Source organism: Anser cygnoides, chromosome 2, assembly GCF_040182565.1.
Source record: "Anser cygnoides isolate HZ-2024a breed goose chromosome 2, Taihu_goose_T2T_genome, whole genome shotgun sequence".
Lineage (NCBI taxonomy): Eukaryota > Metazoa > Chordata > Aves > Anseriformes > Anatidae > Anser > Anser cygnoides.
Window position 1 is genome coordinate 127,479,571 of NC_089874.1, and position 24,825 is coordinate 127,504,395.

A 24,825-nucleotide genomic window follows, 5' to 3' on the forward strand; every position below is an offset into this window, starting at 1 on the left:
TCCAGGGGGAGCTAATCCATTAAAGCCTTTTATATCTGGACATTCTTAGTGTCAGAGAACTGACTAAACCCACGGGATTTTCATGGCACTTCCTGGAAGACAAATTCTCAAATGATAGTGAGGAAAAACCTCACGTTTCAATCTTCGCTCCTGAACGTCCTGACTTTCCACAGTGCATCAGTAGATAACAGTTTGAAAAAGGTTCTAGACTGACCCTTTAAAACCCTTTCTACTGTATTATATTTTTCAGGTTACTAAACCACATTGATATTGGTGATTAAGCTAAGCTGTCCTAAAGTTACCTAATTTAGAAGTTAGACCCTGGAACAGTAAACGTGACTTTATTTTAAAGGATTTTGGGCCTTTCATCACTGCTCATCTCACAGTTTTAGTATCTTCGGAACAAAAAAGGAATCTTCTTGAAAATTATTAGTAAGTTTTTCTAATGTGCAGAACAAAAGAGGCATATGGATTCCATACGACATCAGAAAAGCAAAGTTCATTTCCACCAGACACTATAATACTGGCACCCAACCACAGAGGAAAATATATATATATATATATATATATTTGTTTGTTTGTTTGTTTGTTTAGCAGCAAACAATTCTCTAAGCCAAACTGAAAACAGAGTATCTTAACTCAAAGGGCAAGATTTTCAAACCAGGTAGATACAGACTTCATTTGCAAAACATTTGTGTTTTGGTTAAGGCAGCTGCCAAGTGTCCAACCTGAGCTAGAGAACAGAACGGACCACACCACCAACTTGTCATAGCCAGTACCAGCTGAATGCAAAGAGATTTTATTAAGATGAAGTACAGCTGGGTACATGTACTGGATAGCCAACATGTAAGAGAAAAGAACTTGCGGAGCATAAGTGACTATGGCTATAAACATATGTATTACCTAAAAGCAGAGAAATGATAGCTGAGACCTAAACCAACTTGAGACCTTCTTTACAGACCCTGCTGAAAATCATTATACAGAGGAACTAGGAAGAACACGATGTACTTACAGGCAGTGAAGGCATTATTAAGAAACTTCTAGAGAACAGATGGGTAATAGCAGATGCTTTCATTTCGCATACAAAAAATGTATTAGAACACAGAAAGTACCTTTTCAAAGTTTCTTTAACCATACTATTATTCTCTCAATAACTGGGGAGCCTCAAAAACATTTAAAATAATTTATTTTTATTTTCAAATTTAAAAAAGGTTTATTATGAGAATTCTTAATTCTACTTACTTTGGATCTGGCGGTCCATCTGACAGGGGCTTCATGGAAAGTTTACACAGTGACCTGAATACAAGGAAGGCATCCTTTTGTAAAATGTGGGAAAACTTAGCACCAGGTGTAGGTCCTGAAGAATTTCCAGATTCCTAAAGAAGTTAACATATTTCAGTATTCCATTTTGCATTAGCAGGGTGTGTAGGGAAATCCCCACCTCCTAGCAACAAGAAGTTAAGATATTATACAAATATAACCAGTTCACTATAGATTTATGGTCTCAAGACTAAATTAAAACAGAAAAGAATTCTGCAGTCCAGTTAAAATGAATAAACTCCCTAATAAAATTTCCTATCTTGATAAAAATACAGAATTACATTAAGACTGTCATGAAGCTTTATGGGTCAAGTTTAAATAAGACAACTTGCAAGGGAACTGCCTTCAGTCATTTTCAGTAGATAACTAGTTTAAGAAAAATGACTGACATTCCAATAGAATGCAAGCAGTTACATATCTGTGGCAACATACATCTGGCAATACTATTGTATGATATATTGCTCTATGTTCATGCCATTTGGTATCATTGTTCCTTACATCAGCAAAATGCTTAATGTTAATCTTACGCTCATATGGCATGCATGACTGTTGCTTTTCAAGCTTGCAATCTATTATCCCCAAACATAGTTATTCAGTACTTTGGTAGCAGAGACCCTCTGTCAGTTGATACTGTGCATATGCTGTTATCTGATACCACAGAAGTAGTGTGTTCTCATTTCTTTTTTCTTAATGGAAATCAAACCTTATCAGACAAAGCTTTTTATCCAGAATCATAGCAGTACAGCATGCTATGGGCTTGAAAATTATATTTATCATGTGAAAAAAAGCATGTGAAAATTATACAAGTATGTCTATAACAGGTTACACTCTTTACTAAATGTGTATTTGAATGCTAGTTTTATTGTTTCTTAGGAGCGTCTTGAAAAACCTAAGAGTTCTCTAATCTTGAAACACTTCTAACACTGCAGCTAAAAATATGGTAGTCAGGAGAAAAAAAAAGCCATCACATACAAATATTTATTTAAAAAAAATAAATTTATATATTGCACTAAAATAAAATAATGTTTAGAACACCACAATACTTGAACTCATCTGAGTAATTTATTTTATGGACTTATATCAAACATTCTCTGCGCAAGTGTTGTGCAATTCTTAAAATATTTTACTCTTTTTCAGTATTTCCTAATTTATACCTGCCTGTACCTGAGTATCATTGGAAGAGACAGACAATCTGTCATCTGGTAAAGATGGTGTATAAGCAACAGAAATTGGAGTCCCTGGAATTCCATTTGCCTGAATGTTTTCACTGTCACTGCCGTCCTCTAATGTTACAATCGTGCCATCACCACTTGCACTTTCAGCGGTCCCTTCTATATCTAGCAGAAAGAAAACAAAATTATAACAAGGGTTAAGTAAGAATGCAAGGTAAAAAGAGCTTAAATCAAATGTTTAAATACAAAAACTAGCAGAAGCAAAAGTATCATAAGGAGGAGCTGAAGGTGGAATTTATATGGCTTTATATAACTAAAAAAGATCTAAATAATGAAAATTATGATCAAAAACAACTCAGAACTTTACATTGCCAGGTTCACTATTCTAACAAGCTTCCTACAAGTATGAGGAAAGAAAAAGTCACAGATTATATATATACAATTCTCAACAAACTCAAAATTTAATGCTTCACTGCTACTACAAAGACGGGCCCATTTTTGAAGAGATTATGCAGGAACGAAATAGAAAAATAAAACAAGCTAGATTTTTTTTTTAAACAACATTCGTCTTCAGTATAGAAAGTGTAAATTAATGCATGAAATCTTGCCCATTTTATTGCTAAATAACACCCAGCTAAGGTCAGACAACTGAAAGTATTTTCTTCAGCATATAAATATTATATAAACAATGATGTATTTTAAATATTCATGTTAAAATAATCTTTAATGTCAAGATTCATACTGCAGTCATATATTAATGTAATACCTCCAGCTACTATGTTCACCATTTCTTGTACAATACTTTCCACAATTTCTTGCGCCTTCTCTTCACAATCATTGCTTTCACCATCATACGTTCCTCCATCAGCTTTAGAAAGATCTTAAAAAAAATGAAATACTGAGAAATTAATAAATTAAGGAAATATTTTACTTGCATTTAATACTTAAAAATTCAATTACAAATCTACTAATAGAAGAGTATACATTAAAAATACAACAACATAGTGTCTGGATGTTTTGAAAACAATATTTGTAGAGCACAAACATTCCAATGTTTAACTTGTAAATGGTAATTAATACACAGGCCTATGCCAACAAAAGACAAATACATCCATTTTGTATTTTTACCTACATTAAACACCAAAAGCTGCTGGCTTTGAGATGTTATTTTCTTAACATTTCATAACATCATCACAACTTTCATAACGTCACACAGGTGCAAAGAGGCATCTTTGCTACAAGAGTATGAGAGCCTAAGATTAAAGGATACCTGTGATAAAGCTTAACAGTGATAACAAGTTCTACACTCAATTATTAAAAAATATCTATATGCCTGACTCCAGGCTTGGGAGGTGAAAAAAGACAGTCCTCAGCCTTTCTTTTTACAGACCTTTTCCCTCCCTCCATAAAACAGAAATACACACTGATTACTTTCTGCTGCTGTGGCTTGGTCGGCTTCTGTCTGTTCATTTTCAGCACTAGAAATATCAGATCCATTTTCTGCCTCTAAATCTTCTTGAAGGTTCTTGTCCACATCATTTGTGTTGTGGTCAAGCTCTCTCTCATGTTCTTTAGACAGCTGATCAGTCTGTGTTGGAATATGTCTCAACTGAGGTGACTCAGGCTCATGATGGCTTACTGGAGACTGCTGTAAATGGTGTTGCTGTCTGTGTCTTTCCTTTTCCATCTGTTTGGCTTCCTGAAGCTACAAATACATTGCAATTACACAAAAAATTTATCATCAAAACAAAACAATGAGCTATATACACATTGCATATGTTATTTAATAAACATGGAATCTCTATAGGCTGTGCTTAAACATTGCCTTCATAAACCTGTAATAGTTTAAGCACACGTATCATTTGTGTTATTATGAAAAAATATAATATCACAGGCTTAGTCTTTGCAAGAGGGCTGCTTCCCAACTATGCACATTTACACTTACTGTATCTTCACTACGTATAATGGATGACAAAAGTACATCTAGTATAGGAAGAAGAGTTGTCTGCCTGTCCAACAAGGAAGTTCAGTCAGGAGATTTAACAATATACAAGGCTTGTATGGAGAAACATAAAGGGCAATTTCTTATTTTTGTTTTTTAAAGCTCTCACTAAGAGAAACACATAGGAAAACTTAAGATTCATTTTCTCCTATCCTGCAAACCTCTGGTGTTAAGGGAAAAATAGAAGTAGCAAACTGACTGAACATACAGAAAAAAAAAAAAGAAAAAAAACAGGAGTTAAAAGTGAGAAGAAGGGCTGCACTTCCACAGGACTTCAGAAGACAGATCCTTAGAAAGAAACTGTCATGCCAAAAAAAAAAAAAAAGACAAAGGCTATTTTGAATTTCATGATTTCTCACACTGGAATCCCTGGAAAGAGAAGAGAATATGTAATTTGTCTAACAGGCTAAGACAACAGTTACTGAAGTCAAACCAAAGCTGGGTGTCCTTTGAGGTGATGCTCTAATGACTGGCTTTCTATCCCTGCAGAGACCAGTGTTTACCAAAAGTTTTGTAACTGTTTATACTGTCATTTTGGCTAGCGTGATCTCAGCTCTTTACTCTTCCATTTAAAGCTTTCTATGATATATCTTTTGGGGTGCCCTGAGTAGATACTGCCTTTCAAGTTACAGCTTAAATAATTCCTTCCACCCTTTGGCAGCTATCATATTAAAAAAGTTGCCCAGAGTACGCAGAACAAGCAGAACAGCTTATCAGCTTGCATAAAGACTAGACTTACAGTCCAGCAAAAACAAAGACTGCCAGTGTAGGATAATAATAATCCTTTTCTTTAATGAGTTGGTTAAAAAGACAGCAACTACACTGATTTCCCAAAGTACTCGTGTAACTGGATGGCTTTTGCCATTACTTATCGTAAATATATCATAAATCTCTGAGTGTGATGGCATTGTGTTCCAATAAGCAGTTGCTTCTGAGAGGGAGTCAAGTACAAGCTTCGATCCACTACATAATCTTAAAGAAAACTTACGAGTTTGTAACAGTACAGCAGAATTACTTCTACAACTAGCTAAGAATTCAAGCAGCTTTCCAATCTGAACATCCACTTTTGTTGTTCTTGTTTTTTAACAGGAATAAGGACAATCACTTTGCCTTATTGATCTTTATTATGAGCAGCGGAAGCCACAAGCCATGTTGGTGGTATTCCTGCTGACCACTCATTACAGCAATTTCAGCGACACAAGTATCTGTAAGTGACTGCTCCACATTAAAGCATTAAAAAAAAGTAAGTGATTACACGACTTGGAAGGGTTCTGTCTTTTATTTTTTGTTGTATTTGTTTTAATTATGAATTACTTCTTCAGTGTTTATCATCACAACAATTGAGTATCTCACTAACACTAAATTATTCTATATGCAGTGTTAAGCAGGTAGTGTGGCACTTCTTGACAGCCTGAGAACAGAAACTGAAGCCAAATACATCCATTAAATGTAGAGGCCCACTTTCAGAATTTCAAATCCTATACAACACCCCAAACACATTTCATACGTATTTCAGATAGCAAAACGCAAAAAGAATAAGATAAGATATTTGATTCTTTTTCAAAGCTACATTAGTTAGGAAAGCCCAGAAGCTTTAATAATAATGACGAAATAATTATTAAATTATTATAAAAAAATAATAATGACAAAACAAATTTCTCAAGGTGGTTTGCTTTTAGGATCTATTTTCTACATAAAAATACTGAGATACTCACTGCTTGATTTTCCATACGTGCAAATATGACATTCAGCATTTGCGTTAAAGTGGCCTTGGCTGTGGTTTGATTTATGAGATTTTTGCTTGCTAGGTAGATATTGTAACATGTTCTTACAGCTTGCAGCACTGTTCCTTCGTGGATTTCTATGTGTTGAGATGTTACTGCAGTGAGCAAAGCCTAAATAAACAAACATATATTTTCCAGTCAAAGAAATAGTCTGCAAAGCCTAAATAAACAAACATATGTATTTTCCAGTCAAAAATTTTCTGTCAATGAAATAGTCTGCAAATGAATAAATGTCAGTTTTGGATTAGTTTTAAAATATAAATAAGTACATATCTTTAGCTGTAATTTAATTAATTTTTTCAAGGATTTTTTTAGCCATATCAGAACATCATACATACCAGTTATGTTAACATACGCTAAGCAGAGTGTTTTAATCAGTGTATATAGGAAATGTGTTTCATAGCATGTAACAGCAGTGAGTAACCAATGGAGTTATCAGGTGGCTAATAAAAGCTGCCCTAGAATTTTCTAAACACAGAACGTGAATGACAGACTACCTGTGAAAACACAGAAAGCCATCCAAATGGTCCAAAAGTTTTACAAATAAATGTAAATCTGAAGAACAGAGATTAAGTATATGATTAGGCAGTTACGAGAGGCACAAGCACACCTTCTAAACATTCTTTTTGGGTATGTCAGAATATTGTATTGCTTTCTCTGTAGAAACTCACTTCCTTCTTTCCACTTGAGCTAGTATCTGCTTCTTTTTTACTTTACAAAAAATACGCAAATGTGCTCCTGAAAGATCAAGTAATAAAGAATTAAAGAACACTTGTGAGGTAGAGGTAGGCTGGACTGAAGAGCAGAAATAGAGGCAGGTAAAGCTGAGGACTAGGTGCAAAGACACTGTCAGAAGAGTGTGTTGGAAAGCCTAAGGAAAGGGGAAGAGATTGTTTGCAACAGCACAATCATGTACGCTGATCACTGTACTCCAGTAGAAGGTGCCAGAAAACTGGGAAGAGTTTTATCCACTGTTAATGACAGTTAATGATTACATGGGATGTTTAGGGAAGGTAAGACTGGAAGCACCAGAAAGCCTGTATATTGAAAAGGCGTTTTTAAAGTTAAACTTTAATCAAAGTTAAAAACAAAAATTATTTGAAGTGCTGTTTAATTTACTCATCAACCCATGCCTAGTTCCACTTACAGAATCTCTTACAGCATCGTCAGCATCCCCGTCCACAAATGGTACCAACAAGTGGACCGAGAGCACCCATCTCTGACTCAAACACTTTAAAAATCAGAGACCCATCTCGCTGAGCTGCCACTCTGACTGCTGCTCCTGGATAACCAGACTGCTGCAGGTCCCTTCTTATTCTACCTGTGGTGCCACAGTTCTCTCATCTGTGGAGACACATAGATGGGTGACTGTGCTTACTGTTCTTATTGGAGAAAATACATTGTTATCTGCATGACCGTTAAACTGCATCTCATGCTACCATCTACAAACTAGTAGTACCTAAATGCCACTAGAAAACTTTTCTTTAAATTAATAAAGAAATAAAAACAAAAAAACAACACCCAACCAACTAACATGAAGGTATCACACGGGCGGACAAACTGTAGACAACTGTTTCATAAATGACCTGAAGTCTCCCATCACTGATACTATTTTTCCTCCCAAAGTCCAGTTTATATGTCACTGACTGACCTTCTAAAAACCAGGAAGTGGTAAACTGAAATTCACAGCACCATCCTGAATTCTGACCCTCTCTGTGCAACAATTCAGTATCTCCACAGAACTTTCAACACCCCGCTTCTGCTACTGGAAAGCATAATTTAGGGAGGACGACATATAAAAGCTGTAACAAAATCCAGTGCCACCAAAATAAAATCCGCTGCCAAAACCTATTTATATATTTATAATATTCACCACCTGTCTCTTCCCCTCTCCCCCCATATATTCTATACTGCCCTAGCACACCTACTGCTATGTATTGTATTTTCCCTATCTTTCATTAAGTACTTTGTACTGTTCCACTTCTCCCTTACTTCTAGGAGTTTCTGGTGGCTTCATGAGACTCGCATACTGAGATACTGAGTTAAAACATGCTGAATCCCATTCTTTATACTTGCATGTCTCTTCTGTTCAGGTAACATACCTACATCCTCTATGTTACAGTACTGTCACACTCCCAAATTTATCCCCAAAGCTCCTCGTATCAGTCACGGCTCTGCTAACCTCTCCAACTCCCCCCTACACGTGGCTGACCTGCAGGCAGGTAGCTCCCAGCGACTAGATCCTGTACTCTCCCACCTGGCTGGAAAGGCTGCACGCCCGCGGGTATTTTAGCACTCTGCTTTTTAAAGTTGTGTGTATCACTGAATGAAAAGTCCTGAGAGGTCAAAACAGACAGCTCCGTAAAACTTTAATTAATAATTCTGAAAGAGGAGTAACCTTGAAGAACTTTGTCTATACTAGTTTTTAAAAAGTAAAATTGGCAACTCTTGAGAGGACAACCTAAACAAGTGGGGTTTAGGTAAACATAAACAGACAGCTCTGCTCTCCCCCCCCCCCCCCCCTTTACCAAAGCACTACTACAATCAGAAAGCCACAAGCCACAAACAGCTTGTAGTTGTCATCCTTGTTAAACTCAGGTGATGAACGATTTGCTATTTGAAAGCCCAGTTTTAGCTTGCATTGCAGTTCACTGGAGTCTTCATTTTTTTGTCTTTTAATAATAGGAGATAATGCTTACTAGTAGAAAAAGTTGACCAGGCTACAGATGGATTATGTGCTGTTTTAGTTGGCTCAACAGCCTGAATTTTATAAGTTTCTTCAGTATGTGTGTTATTGACTACTAGAGCTTGGTTCTTTCCATGCCACCTGCTAAGGAGGTGTGGAGGCAAGAAAGGTACGTACATACAGGCACTTTCCTCCTGACAGTCCAACATAGTACCACAAATTCACTGAATAACTCCGTCTTCCATGCTGAGAAATCAGTCTTACCAGCAGGGACTCTCCTTGCAGATACCTATTAGTGAGCTCAACATGCCTACAAGAGGTCCTGACGGCCGCTCCTCTGGCTTTCTTTCCTGCTCAGGCACTTGAGAAAACGAACCCTAATGACTACCATACGTAATTGTAAACTGATAAGCATTTTTAACTTTGATCTTTCATTAAGGGTTCAACTCGATGTCATGCCCTACATAACGTCTCCTCATTCTGTGTCACAGATAAGCACACCCTTACTGATGTGACAACTAACCCTGAGAAACCACAGGCTACAGTCAGGAGCAGCAGTACTGCTCCTCTGAAACCCATCAGCTCATCTGTTAAAATACTAATCCTTCCCTTCCTCACTTATCAGTTTTCATCAGATTACTCTCTGACCTTTCTCTGTGGCCAAACAGCTACTAGATCCAACACAGAGAGGGAGACAGGGGTTCCGATGAGTAAAGACAATCACTGTAGCAACAGTCCCCAGTTCGGCGGGATTATACAAAATCTCAAATTGCGACGTGGTGATGTAGGTCCTTGAGAAGCGGAACAACAAAAGGTCTGCTTTTCTCCCAACCATACCCTTACTGCTTACTTTGCAACAGGCATGAAGCCACCTCTGCCATTTTAATGACAATATATTAATACAATTAAAAATAATAATAAACTAAACCAAAACACCCATCCCCCTTCCTTTTCTGGTGGCGTATTTTTGTTTTGTTGTGTTTTAAAGTGAGTTTAATTGGTTTAACGTATTAAATGCATGTCTGAACAAGGGATGAGGTAGGGCAAGGGCAACAGCTGGGAGCAAAACCTGAACAGAAAAATGCCTCTCTACAGGGGTCACAACAGCAAGCTCCTCGGTGGGCTCTGCTGACCTGGAGTTGCAGCATTAGGTTGCTCTTTTCTAGCAAGGTAAAGATTTGCAACCAAGTTCCCATTCCTTCTGGACACACTTAGCTTTACCTGCTTTCATTCAACTATTGTCAGTGTATGCTAAGGAGAGATGATTAAAAAAAATGCATACTTTACTGCATTACTCCCTTTTGCTCTTCTGTAGGCATAGATGAAATCTTTGTACACAGGCTGTTAGCACTACCTCATTATTCTTCAGATCCTTCCATAAAAACTTTCTTTGTCACAAAGCCTGCAAAAATACCTACAGCAATCAAGCTCTCATTGTCCTGAGATTACAGGCTATCATCCTGACTGTGAGATCGTTTCCTTATGCTTTCCTTCCAATTGTTCACACCTATTGTTCTGTGCTTGATACAGACCCGATTGTTTTGTGCCTCTACCTAGCTCACAGCAACAAAGCTTGTTTATTTTTATGAACAACCGTCAGGTGGGTTTGGAAAAGGAAAAAAATCTTCAGGATCATTTGAGTTACAAATTACCATATTTTTGTGACATCCATGTTGCTTTTTCCTTCAGCCTGGAGCACGTTTGCATATTTAGTGCATTTAATATTATGTAAAACGAGTATATTAGAACAGTACAGGAAGTACTGTGATTTGTGATGCAGAACTAACTTAGTTTAAAAGGTAAACAAAATTAACATTCTCTATTAAAAAAACATCCAGCATCTATCTGCACCTGTAAACTTTTCATTCCTTTCACACTGAATACTCTGCAAGAACAGAATGGTTATGGTAAAAGACACAACCAGGAGAAGTGATTTAAGAACACACAAGAGGCAGGTACACCTACATACATACTGCTAGAAAGCTTCGTTTTCAACTGAGCTCATTCTTTTTGTCCTCTCAGCTAACTATGTTATCTTTGGAAGATTTATGACACTGTATAGCAGTCATCTGATCAGCACAGACCTTCTTGGGGTAAGATACCATAATTCAGTTGTCTGGGGACTCTCAAGCACTGGAGACAGAACATAAAACACAACGGCCCTAATGCTTCTCTGTAGTGGATTGGCCACTGGAACCACATCATTCAGTTTTCTTTGAGAAAGGCTATAGGGTTATTTTTAACTATAAATAAATACATTTTTGAAAAGAGCATTATCTTTTTTTTTTTTTTTTTTAAATACCCAATACTCTACTTAAAGTCCAAACATTAATTTATAAAGAAATGATGTGTTACTAGGGACTGACTTTTGGAGAAACACAGGAGACAGAAGTACTTAAACAACAGAGCAGCAAATGCATTGAACAACCTTCAAGGATAAACCACTTTTCAACATGAACGACACCAAAATCACACAGAACGCAGTGTTTGTCCAAGCCACATTTTCTTTGTGAGGAAATAAGATGATGTCGTGCTTTACCATTTCCAAATTACTCAATCATATACGTTACACATTCACCATAGCGTTACAGAACTGTTTTACCTAACCTTGTTTACCAACTTTGAAAGTTGGTAAGTTAAGGAGATACACTGCGAAGATGTGAAAAATAGAAAAACACAGTGCTTACTTCCAGAATGTTTTCACAGTCAAGACAGTGATTTAAAATCGGAGTTGTATCCTAGATTCTACACCAGATTCCAGTAATAATGGATTCTTAGTTAACATCTAGTATTTAATTAAAACTATTTTTTTTCCACTTAAGATTAATCTTAAAAAATAATCCACCATTCACAAGCATGCAACCAGCTGCCAGTCTGGAAACACATGAAGGATTAGGACTGTGAGGATTAGGACTGTGAGGACTGCAAAAGAACAGGAGAACTATGTGCTAGTAGGAGTCCTGTGGAAGAGGATATAAAGAATGTAAAATAAATACTTTATAAAGTAAATGAAGAGTATAAAGTTCTATTTGGTTTTACCACTGGAAGGTTGGCTGTTCAAAATGAACTAGAATCAATGTATGTTCCAAAACAGAAGTATTTCATGTCCAACCAAGTGTAATCCTCTAAAAAGCGGAACTACAAACCTGCAGGACAGCATTTGCAGGTTAGGTAACCAGTCCTAGCCCTGAACTTCACATGGATGCCTAAAAATACAAAGAATCCAGAACGAACCCTCCTACATCATTATTTTGATTCTTAAATCCTTCAATAACCCACAGGTTCTTTTAAACTCAGAAGGAAAAATTAAACTTTCTATAACCTTTTTATAGGAAATAATGACCACACAACTACAGGATACTGCAGATGAGTAAGTTATTTTGTTAGCATTTCACACTACTGGAACACAACAGGATACTGAACTGAGAAGTTTTTCTAAGGGTCTTCTGAAATCTGCTTTCACACAAATTTCTTTTTTCTTAGTTCTTTCAAACCTATAACCATTCTCCTTATTCCTCAGAATTAGTCAGTGTTTACAGTTTTCCCATTCTGTAAGCCAGGCATGAGTTGTTCTTTATTTTTGGTTAGTTTCAAAAGGCTGTTTGTGTGGTCAATGTTTGATTCAACTTTTCTTCCTCTACTGATACTGGCCAATAGAGAGCATGACTACCGGGACTGACCTTACGGTTTACAGTACATGGAGGACTCAATAAGCAGTCACTCAAGTAACATTCGATTTTTCAAATTTCAGATATCAAGCAAACAAATATTTTTTTCTTTGCCAAACATGAGCAAGTTAAGCTGGGAGAGTATCTAGATAATAACAAATACTTGCTATACAGCACGCCAAGCAAAGAGAACACTTGTGAGCACAGCTGATCTCATGTCCCATCCTCTTCCCCACCCCTATTCTTTTTGTACAACTTATTTTTTGTCATACGTAGTAGTTATTCAGGAACAGTAAGGCCAGACAGAAACACAACTTCAGCTGAAACCTCTGCATGTGTCAGGAAGAAGTTTATGGACACAAACCACAAATACCATAGCAGCCCCAGCAAAACAAGCCTGAAGGCAGGTATGTTTGAAGCCACCTCTCTTCCTTGAACCTAATTTTAATAAACACCTTCCAATTGTTATTAATACCTTCCAAGTGTCAAACACCTTCCATAATGTCATTGCACTAGCCTAATTTTTTGCTTTCCTTCTGCTCCTGGCAATCCTCACCCTTACAGCTGAAAAAGCATTTACGTAGCTTGACATCAAAATTACATCAGATCAAGCTAAACTACAGGAGGAAGGAAGGGGAAAAGGCCAATTTCCCAGTGTGGCTCATCACGGAGTTTGCAGATGAAGAACGAGGGGATTAGAGATGAGAACAGATGAGCAGAAACAGGCAGATAAGGTAAGCTGCCCACCCACCGTCAAGGCTACCGTCAGACGTAACTCTAAGCTTAGATACCTACACTGAGACAAGCTACATTCCTCAGCAGGATTGTTTCCTTGCAGGTCAGCAGAAAGGTATTTCAGAATGCCTAAGCTGCTCTGGTTGCTGGGAACATGCTTACGATGACTCTGCCACTAGAAAGCCATCCAGAAACTGACAAATAGCTCCAGGTGTGAACTCTTACCCAGCCTTGGCTCACAGACCTTGGGTGGATGGCAGCACACCACGTAAGGGCTGTCTATTCAGCATGCAGAACCAAGATAATCAATCCCCCAGGGAGGAAGGTGCCGGAGTGATCAGCGTTCTGATTTTACAGTGGTGCAGGTGATGTAGCTGCCACACAGACGCACTGCTCATGTTACGAATAATATTTTGGGAGTGCCAGTGCAGAAAGTGGGAGACCCAGATCCTCCACCTTCTATCTCCCTGTTGGAATTAAACTTTTTCAGAGAACATACTACTTGCCACGTTTTAAAAGGCGTGTGATCCATCCTTTAAATCATACTGGAGAAGCTGGGTCCACAGCCTGGAACTAAAGAGTTATGAAGCCTAATACAATATGATTGACTATTAGGTTTCATTACTGCTCATGGAGGAAGTCAAAAGCTCCAGTCTTCACTAAGATAATTTATTTTGATGCTTTTTATAGTGTACAATCACTGGACAAACCTGGAGCCAAAGCAAGACTCTGCAGCTTGCCAGGAATTCCAACATACTTGGAATAAGCATGCTAAGTCTAAACAGTCAAAAAATGAAAGCACTAAATTAATTTATATGCTTAATGCATTTTACAATTGTTGAAGAGTTGACTTTCTCAACTGTTTTCTTGGACAGAAAGAATTCCAGCTCACAGACATCCCCTTTCAGGCAGGAAGTTAATTTTGTTAACATCCTGGCCCAGGTAACAGGCTAAAGGCTGAAAGGACCAGAACAGGAAAACATCTGGAGAGAAGGCAAAAGGGAAATAAAATGGTTTCAGCCTTTGAAAATGAAAATCAACAAAAACTTCCCCCTGCAAGATGAAAAATGTCTTAAAATGCTTGGGCAAAATGGAACAACAAACCTAGACAACTAGGGGCAGAAACACTTTTAACAACCAGCTGCTGGAGAAGCAGGGTATCAAGAAAAAGGAGGACTGGAGCAATGAAAAGGAACAGGAGGAAAAAGTACCATCTTTGCAGTAAAACAAACAAATATAATCAGCAAGAACATCGACACCTCAGGACACCTATATACAAGAATATGAGCTAATAAACACTCCATTCCTTTTAACTGCTTTTTACTGTATTCTTCACTACTGCTCACATCACAACCACTCAAAGACTACTGTTACAGGGATAAAGTATTATATTTCCATTAGCTAAATTCCATTATTTGGTATAATAATTTCCCATAGTAAGTTCCCATAATTAATGAGTGCAACCAGAAAACAGTTAGAGTCCCCCAGAAAAACTTATTTCTACAAATACCACATGTAGCGTTTATGTAAGCTATGCAAAGAAACCTTTCAAGCACACGTCTCTGACACAGCACCACAAAGCTACCATGGTAACAACTGACTGCCAGGTCTAATTGCATTTCATAAAATAATTTCAAAATGGATTTTAAAAGCTGTTTCTTAATTACCATCTTCCCCGCTGGGAGTACAGGATTATTTGATAGTAATTCTTTACAATTAGAGAGCTCCACTGATTTGCCATGAATGAAGTTTCATCCAGTGGTCTATGCACAAGACTTCGTGTCACAACCATGAATTCACTCGACATGCAATAGCAGAAAGTAGGGAAAGGAGCATAACATAGGGAGCTTCCACCTCAAGCAAACAGAATCAAGGAAGCATTTAAAAACTATCATTATATTTACAAATTAAACATCTCTGCTTTTGAATTCTGAGGTCATGAATTTCTTCCTGTTGTTACCACTATAAATACTGTAAGTAGTGGTTAATTGTATTACCTTTATTATTTGTAGTTGAACCCCTTCGTCTGTTTGAGGACCTTGAAAACAGCCACATATTGTCTCAATAATCCTATCAATTAATTTTTTGCCTGGAGCTGTACTGTCTGGAGCATTCCCTGTCAGATGCCCATATGCTATAAGTTTCTGGAAGGGAAAAAAACATAAATAAGAGCTTAAAAAAATGAAGTCAGCTTTTCATTAGAATAAATAAATATATTTGATAGCTCTAATTTGCACACTGGAACCAGAACTGCACATTTTACCCCAACTCTGAATAAACATAAAGGATTTTTTTTAAAAAAGGTCCCCAGATTTGTTCCATTTTCACTGAGCAGCTGCAATACAAAGTTTGTCAACAAGCCTAACATTAAAGCTTTTGGTTCAATAATTAATAATGTTTTAAAGCAAACAGGATTCTAAAAAAAAAAACAACAACCACTCACATCACACCAGTCTTCAGTTGTCATCAGCACACGTGTTTTCAATACCAGATAAAACAGCTACAAATGCTTTCTATTTAAGCTACTAGCTAGTCTTCTCTTTTTAAATGTTCTATTATCTCTTTCTCTCTAGGTCTTCAATACTTCAAAAATGAATATATTACAAAATTAACAATATTCTGTTCCAAACACTTTAGGTGTGACGGTATTTGTAAATCCCCATGACCTCCCCATACTTTAAGGAACAGAGTAGCAAGGCATCACAGTGAGACAGCACAGCAGGTATGTATAGGCCTGTGAATGTAAATAAATATAGAGAGAGAGTTCAAGTTTGCTGTTGTTAGGCCACTCAGGAGGAAACAATGGCTCAATTCTGCGCTGAAAACACTGCATGTGCCAATGAGCTTTGAGAAACTAGACGTCTCACATTTACAATATTTTACTGCAATTATAAATAGAATAAAAGGAAACTGTTAACTATATACCTGCAATTAGTGAAGTTTCAGTCTTTCATTTAGGTTATTGATAGAATTTCAATTCATAGGTATGTAAGTGAAAACCGGCAGTTGTTCACTAACATAATAAAATTGATCCAAAAATGCAGCTACCTGTGGCAATATGTATGTACAAAAATAAACAGACGCACTACATTATAAATAGGACATATTCACCGATTGTCAGATAAATAGTTGATTTCATTGTGTGTGCAATAAGGTAAAATAAACTTAACAACAAAAAATCAACAACATTATTTGCTACATATAACTGTTACTGCCCCTTCAAATCAACAGAACTTTGTAGTTGAAAGCTGAAACTCATCTTCATACAGACCTGTAAACAATCTAGAGATGTACTGACAATCCTGGGGCACTTCGACTGGCACGCCAACTCAAATGGTAGGAAGTACTTGTCTGCCTCAATAAAGCTCGTCTTTGATTTCACAGGTGGAAGAGTGCTCGAACCAGGCTTTGCTTCTCCATGAGGGGGACTAAACAGAACGATTTAATTAGAATGCTGTAAGTCATCGCACAAATAATTCTCACCGCTGCAACATTTATGAATGAAATAAAATATCAAGAAAATCAGCATTAGGAAAAAATAACTTCTATGAAATTAACAAAAATATAAATAATCCTATATTATGTAAGTCATATAAATATTCCTAACAGCTTTTATACTACATCTACGTCTTTTATGGATGAGTGCAGTGACCTACTTGCACACTAAGTAGATATTCAGTGGTCCCTGATGGTTTGAAGGCATAAAAAAAGATTTGTTTCCCCTGAAAACCAGGAAAGCCCCTCCTCAAATGGTAGGTAAAAGGTGGGGGAGGCTTTAAATAGCACTTCCACAGTCAGTGATAATTCCTGGAGAAGTCTAGGAAGAAGTTACACTGTTGGAACAGACCAAATGCCAACTTGCCAAAATAACAAAACAAACAAACAAAACCCAGAAAAACCCACAAAACTTAGCTCTATTTGTGCTCCAGATGACACCACAGAATTTCAAAGTTCAGTAGTTATCACTGTATCTCACTTGGGTGAGGTATGCAAAAAGACTGTAACCGTACAATACTTGAGATGATTATAAAATGTCGAAGTCTTATTGCTTAAAGCATCTTTAGAAGCAACATGCTCATTAAAAATAAGCAAAAATGGACAATTAAGAGTAGGTAGTTTTTCACTAATTCGTGTGCATCAGTGTAGTCTGCCTTTGACTCGAAGCAAGATGTTTGGATTTTTATTCCATAAAATGGCTCATCACCTTTATAAAAGCATTCCTGATGCTTTTTGTGCACACACACGTATCTTTACACAAAGGGTAAACTACACTGTCTTCCACAGATTTGATAAGCAGTATGAAGAAAAAAGAACATAACCTCATATTCTGTAGTGAGACTACAAAATTCTTGCAGTAATTCAAACGTGTATTTACAGAACAACTAGTTGAAAATGAAGGTCCTCCACATTTGTTGCAAATTAAAGCAGACGCTTCAAGGAAATTCTTCATACCCAGATGGTAGAAAATAAATGTTTTTCATGTTGCTGAAATAGAAGAATGAACTGCCAAGAGCTTATTATGAATCCAAAGAATGAATGCAATCCCATGCATCACCGAGAAAGCCTTAAACTAACCAACGTGATAAAATACCAGTACTTCAGCTTTTCAAGGAGCAAGCTGGATTGTCCTTGAGAAGATGTCTGGTACCACATTCAAACAGCCCTCCTTCTGTAGGCTGCTTTAAAAGGGCACCTAAATTCTAAGTCTTAATAGTGAATAACTAGTGTTAAGATTTTACTTTTCTAATAAATAATTTCTCTTTTGAAGGCTTAAGGATTTCTCTATATTTTTTGTTGAAGAAAAACAGAGGTTTGTTTTTCTATCATCAGATACATAACTTTATTTATTGCCCAATATTGTTTTGCTGGAAACAGAGCTCTTTTGGACAAAACCCAGATCAGATAAATTGCAGAGGAAGAACATGATCCTTCTACATTCTTAAACCTCCCTGAAATTCCTATAAAAGCTCTTCTGTGAAGAATGGCAGGGTGGTATCTCTCGCTCTTGTCTGATGACAAACTGTTCTTCATCTGTTGATTATGTCTACTAATATTAAAATTAGGTTAAAAGAACACTCCAGAAATAAAACTGGAGTTTTTCAGAAACAAGGAACAGGCCATAATGAGACTCAGAAAATGAAGAATCTGTGCCACACAAAGCTACTGCAGAAGCCTGAAGCTTCTCGTAATTGAAGGCCAGAAAAATTCCCCCAAATAAGAAACAATTAAGGTGACATTACATTTGTCTCTGGAAAGGTAACTCAGTAAGTTCATCACCTTGCTGATGATGGGAAGAAGGGGGACAGCAAGGAGTGGGGACAAGGGTAATCCAAAAGGTCTTTCCTTCTTAATGTCATTCAAGAAATTACTTCAGATGTTTCTTTTTTTTCTCCTCCATCAGACTGTGTAACCAGAAACTGTTCGTAACAAAACCTTCTTCCACCAAGGGATCTACCAAGCATCAGGAATATGAAATATGCTGATATTTACATATCAGTCACAGAAACAAGCTAACCTAGGTATCAAACAATAAATAAGATTCTGGCAGCATCTGCTGTGTAATGGTTACATAAATCAGCCTGTCCTTTTCCATTCCATTCCCCTCTGTCCCACTGCCAAACACCAGTCCTGTTTAAAAACGAAACAAAAGAGGCAGTATTCCATGCAAAAGTCTGGGGAACTACAAATGATCTATTTTTCAGCATATTCCAGGTTAGCAGTGAGAACAGTTTCCTAGATCAGGGACTGGAAAAAAATAACCAATTATTGCTAGAAGTCCCTCGTTAGGATATTCAAATCTCAATTACAGAAATAAGAAACTGAAGATACTTTTACAAACTAAGAGGTTTCGCTATAAGACACAGAAAAAGAATGTTTTCTCCTGCATCTAAAAAAATTGACTATACAGTAAGAATAGGGTAAATCCATCCACATCAATGCCTTCAGAGAAGCTACAGGCTACTGTCAGACTAAACTTAGAAAAAAAATCCAAATCTATTTAAAAAACATACATGGACACGTGACACATGTACATTATATATACCCCAAAATCACAACTTCAAATATTAATTGGACAGAATTTAAGCGCTGGAAATTTTAGAAATGGCTGAACCATGCTTACATATGTCATTATAATTCAGCTCTGTCATTAGTTTTCACACTGTATTTAATGACGGGACCAGATATTACTTTTCCTTATTTAACATTATGCACTTTTTGTTTTGTTTGCATTCTTCAAATTTTGTACTTTGACTTTATTTATACTACCCTAAATACTTTTTATAAAAACACATCATTATTATCTGAGACTGCCTGTGGTGCTTAGGGCAACGTTATCTGAACGCTACACAAATATTAAATCTGTTTTTACAGCCTTACTATGAGCTGATAGTATAGACTTTATTTTACAAGCGGGAACTGAAGCACAGTGACTCAATCAAATGCATCCATTAATTTTTATATGCCCAATTTGAAAAGCCGTGAGAATAAATTGTTCATGTATTTGATATTAAATAGTCCTCGACATCTTCTGAAATAAAGTTCCCACTTGCCTTCTTTCCAGCTAGAAGTGCTTAGATTTCCCAAGCCAAAACTTGTAGCTCTCCGCTTGAATGCCCAAAGATAAAGCACAAATCACCAGCAGCCAGTTTTGACATCTGCGGTTTAAATGATTTGCCTAAAACAGGAATTCAGTTCCCGGGCAGAGTGCAGGTCCCCAAACAGCATTCAACTGCTTAAGCTGTATGAAAACTTTCACCATCAGTCTCATCCACTAATCTGGTTCTTCCAACAAGTAGTACAAACAGGCACCACACCACTGCCCTGACTCATGATTAATAATCTACACTGAATGAATGATGAAGATCATCCTGTGGAATGTTTAATTTCAACACTAAAAATGTTGAAAGTTTACCAATATTTAAAAATTTACTTGCTGATAGGGGAAGGGTGCTGAATGCCAGTTTTTGCTTCTGCCATCACTTCTAGAGGAACTGATTAGAGGAACCTACACCTATTCCTTAACAAGATCCTTTCCACACTTTTCCAATTATACTAGTCTTCTCTACCTGTTCCCACTTTCTCACCTCAGCTTCCCTCCTCTTGCTTGCTCACAGTTCGTGCCCTTTATTTGCATTCCAGACCTTCGCCTTCCTCTGAACCCCTTTCAAATCCTTTTTAAGCTCAGGCCCCTCCACCACTGCTTCCTTTCTGTGCTTCCCCCAAAGTCCTTTTCTAATCTTGACCCTTACTCCTACCCTCCCCAGCCAGCTGATTTCAGCTTGTTCCCTCTACTCCCAGGTCCTGTGCCTTGCATCCCAACAGCCAGTAACAAAAGCTGCATTTTTAGCACGTTTCCAGATATCACCAACCTTACAAATTATGTTGAGAATGCTTTTCAGAGTAAGTGCATGTTCACAGTTCAGAATAAGCATGGTACACATTTCAAGAAGGTAAAGCGCGATCGCTCAATATGATGAACTATCACATACCTTTGCTTTTCTGTTTCAGCCTTTATTTCCTCTGTAAAATGAAACAAAGGCATAGTTACAGAAATGGAATCATAACCACAAACACAAAATGAAATAACGTAAAGTGATTGGAAAGCAAAACTATTTAGGCAATCATCTGAAACCAAGATTAGTTTAAAACATTAAATACATGGTTATAAGCAGTTTTGTGTAAGTTTCTACTGTTCAACTGCATTGGTTGCAAGCTATACCGAAACTATTTTACAAATCTGCATTACAAACTTAACACTTAAGGTTGCATTCAGTCACGCCAACTAAACACCAGGTCCCCAGAATGTTTCTGCAAACATATATAGATAAATAGTCCTCTGTAATTCCCTCCCCCTTTTCACAGTTCAAGTATTTAAAAATGAGGAAAACTCAAATATTAAAACTATTCATCTATCTGTGAATGATATACCACTTGTTAAATCCGGATTTTTATAGACAATAAAGAAACCACCACTGCTGATTCATACTTAAAGCCCTTCATGACTAATAATTGTCTTTGGTTTTAAACACCTTTAGACACCAAAGTAATGACTGGGGCTGGGAGAGTGTCTGAAGCACCTCTATTTCATACTGTGTTATAATGAATTAAACAAGAAGACTAATAGTTTAATGCTACTGACAAGATTTTCTAAGTACCCTTCTACAATATGTTTTAAAAGTAGTTTAAAAATGCTGAAACTGACTTTAAGAAACATCTTCCATTTCAAGAGTACTTTTGTTTGCATTCTCTGTTTACTAAAACACATAAATCATGGGACTTAATTCTATAATGACTAGGCTTTCCAATGTTGTAGGAACATTCATAAAACAAAATCTACAGGATCAAGTATGACTATATATATATACACACACACAAATATATTCTTAAAATCATCTCGAAATCCATTCTAACATCAAATGCTTCTAAAACACGCAAAACCACAATCAACTAAAAACAACGCTTTACACGGATTTTTGTTTATACCCTTTGAACTAGTGGTGTGGATTGATTCTAACAACAACAACAAAAGAATTAAATATTTCTAACTAAGCTCCCACACAGCAAAAGCACACTTCATCCATGTTCAGTCACTCGTTTACCAGTTTACACATCCATCCTGTTTCACTTATTTAAGACAGGCACCTAAGTTTGATCGTTTACCACAAATTGCTAGCATGAAGTATGTTTACTAAGAGACTTGCTCAATGTAAAGAAAAGCGAATGTAATCCGTGCACCTGAACCCAAAATCTAACATTATTTTTGATATGACTGGTATTCTTGTTTAGTCCCGGCAAGACCCAGTGGTTAGCGAGCCAGTGGTTTATCTGAGAAATGTCTAGTCTGGATGTGGTTCAAGTCCATGTTATCCAGGACTAGGAAAAAAAAGTAAAGTAAATAATTCCATATTGCAGATATCTAATATTCCTCTACAAGTTAACAAATCATAAATAGAAGAAAAAGTCCATAGTCAAAGTTTCAGGGAAGTATGCCTTCCTACCAGGCTACGAGGCTTCATCCGTTTACTCACTTGAAGACAAACTCCTGACCAACAGAAAGAAGCCCTCTCCTTCCTTTCCAGTGTCTTTGCATCTTTATTTTACCTTCTGCCTCGGCATTCACACCCAGAAGTGATGCTCTGAGATGCTCTCAAGTCCGTCCAACAAACTGCATTGCCAACCTGCATGTACAACTGCAAAATAGCTTCCAAGTTCAAAGTTTCCAATTAAAGTGGCAAAACCGAGCAGATTCTTGCCCAATACCTTATTATTCAGAGCACAAAATGAAACAGTACACAACAGAAACTAATGGAATCTTAATGATCTGCTCAGATAGTAATCCTAATAATGCCAGCAAAATATTAACAGATTCTGGCTGTAAAATAACACAAGGTATTAGTGTCATTGAACAGTAGGGGACAGACACTTAACACTGAAGTAGAAATTCAAGTACTGAACTTGAATTAATTTAAGCACATATAAGACTAACAGCACCACTCTTTTAAACCCTCATTTTTTAAATATTAAGTTCACGTTCAAAACAACACAAAAATTTAGAAGCTAAAGTCATAAAAATTCAAAAGTAGTCATGCTAGCCAACATTTCTTATGTATCATATTTGAATTCTGACCACAAGCCATTTCCAGGCACGTGAAGGACAAGAAGGTGATCTGGAGTGGTCGGCATGAATTCACGAGGAGGAGTCATGCCTGATCAACCTCATCACCTTCTATGATGAAACGATGGGCCTAGTAGGTGAGGGGAGAGCAATGGATATTGTCTGCCTACACTTCTGTAAGGCTTTCAGTGCTGTCTCCTGTAAGATTCTCAGAGAGCAGCTGATGAAGTTTGGGCTGGATGAGCAGACAGTGAGGCGCACTGAAACCTGGCTGAACAGCAAGGCCCACCGGGTGGCCAGCAGTGGCACAAAGCCTGCTTGCAGGCCAGGAGCCAGCAGTGCACCCAAAGGGGTGGACCAGGTCCGCTCCTGTTCAACACCCTCATTAGTGCTCTGGATGAGGGGGCAGAGCGTGCCCTCAGCAAGGCTGCAGGTGACACAAACCATGGGGGAGCGGTGGATATGCCAGGGGGACGTGCTGCCATCCAGAGGAACCCCACCAGGCGGGAGAAATGGGCCGACAAGAGCCTCATGAAGCGACACAAGGAGAAGTGCAAAGTCCTGCACACAGGGAGGAATGGCCCCAGCCACCCGGCTGGAAAGAGAAGGCCCTGGGGTCCTGGTGGCACCAAGCTGAACACAAGCTGGCGGCGGGTCCGTGCCACACAGGTACCCTGGGCTGCGTCAGGCAAAGTCCTGTCAGCAGGTCGGGGGAGGTGGTTCTTCCCCTCTGCTCAGCACTGGGGAGGCCACACCTGGCGTACTGTGTCCGGGTCTGGGCTCCCCAGTACAGGAGAGACGTGGAGCTACTGGAGAGAGGCCAGCAAAGGGTCTCAAAGATGATGAAGGGACTGGGGCACCACTCCTGGGAGGAGAGGCTGGCACCTGGGACTGCTCGGCCTGGAAAAGGGCAGGCTCAGGGGGGTATCTCCTCGATGTACACAAATACATATACATATTAAATTTCAGATTACATTTTTATCAATTTTAATAACCTGAAACACACAATAGTTTATGCAACAAATTTACATAAGGTCCCTCAGGTACAAGAGTCAACTAGTCTTTATTGATAACACAAATATTTATGAATTTGCAAGTTACTTATGTATTTGCTAGTGGAAGCCAACAAATCTATAATAAGAATCAATTCAAATTTGTACTATAAACAAAGAACCAAACCAGACACATGGAAAATTTCAGGGAAAGTAAAAAAAACAACAAAAAAAAAGCTTTAGATGGAAAATGAGTATCCATGCATCAAATGGCAGTAGTGAGACCCTTCTTAAATAAGAAAAGCAAAAACTCCATGATCTTCTCTAGAAATTTAGTTTGGGAAACTTTTTCTCTTCTAAGAAAGGAAGCAGTTAAAAAAAGAAGAGGAAAATCAAAAACCAGAAAGACTGACTCCTTTCAAAAGGATAAATCAAAAAAAAAAAAAAAAAGGTATATCAAGTGTTCTTTCCTTTCCAAAACCACCAGAATGCAAAGCTCTGCTTCAACAGCTCAGCTTGCACCATACCGTTGGCATGCTGCACCCCTTAGGCTGACTACTTGCCCTTAGGAAAGGGACAAATTATAGCTGAACTTCCAGTTTTCAGAAGGAAACAGCTATGATTGTTAAATGAGTGTGAAAATTGCTTACGGAAGTGAACCAGTTCTTCAGCTAAACTTGTGTGTCCCCAGCCTCTCCCTTTCCCCATGCACAACAATAGTTTCTCATTGAAAACACATCTTAAGTGCAAATATTCTTTCTGTACTATTTAAAGCAGATGTGACAAGAGGCAAGCATTCAGCTACTCCAGGCAGTTTTGCGAGTTTGAAAACCTGTGTTCAACTGTTACT

The 24,825-nt window shown here is 37.6% G+C and overlaps 1 protein-coding gene across 2 annotated transcripts in view; it reads right to left on the minus strand.

Moving 5' to 3' along the window:
- Positions 1 to 24,825, minus strand: part of ARFGEF1 (ADP ribosylation factor guanine nucleotide exchange factor 1) — a 92,252-nt gene that overhangs the window by 41,565 nt on the left and 25,862 nt on the right. Inside the window, exons 2-9 of one of the 2 annotated variants that reach the window (XM_048061827.2) lie at positions 20,858 to 20,888; positions 16,639 to 16,795; positions 15,365 to 15,511; positions 6,210 to 6,389; positions 3,924 to 4,197; positions 3,259 to 3,372; positions 2,485 to 2,657; positions 1,243 to 1,376 (exon numbers count right to left, since the gene is read on the minus strand). In XM_048061827.2, the coding sequence (XP_047917784.1) occupies positions 1,243 to 1,376; positions 2,485 to 2,657; positions 3,259 to 3,372; positions 3,924 to 4,197; positions 6,210 to 6,389; positions 15,365 to 15,511; positions 16,639 to 16,795; positions 20,858 to 20,888 (1,210 nt within the window). Of the gene's footprint in view, positions 1 to 1,242; positions 1,377 to 2,478; positions 2,658 to 3,258; positions 3,373 to 3,923; positions 4,198 to 6,209; positions 6,390 to 15,364; positions 15,512 to 16,638; positions 16,796 to 20,857; positions 20,889 to 24,825 lie in introns of both variants that reach the window. The other variant, XM_048061826.2, reaches the window with a different exon arrangement.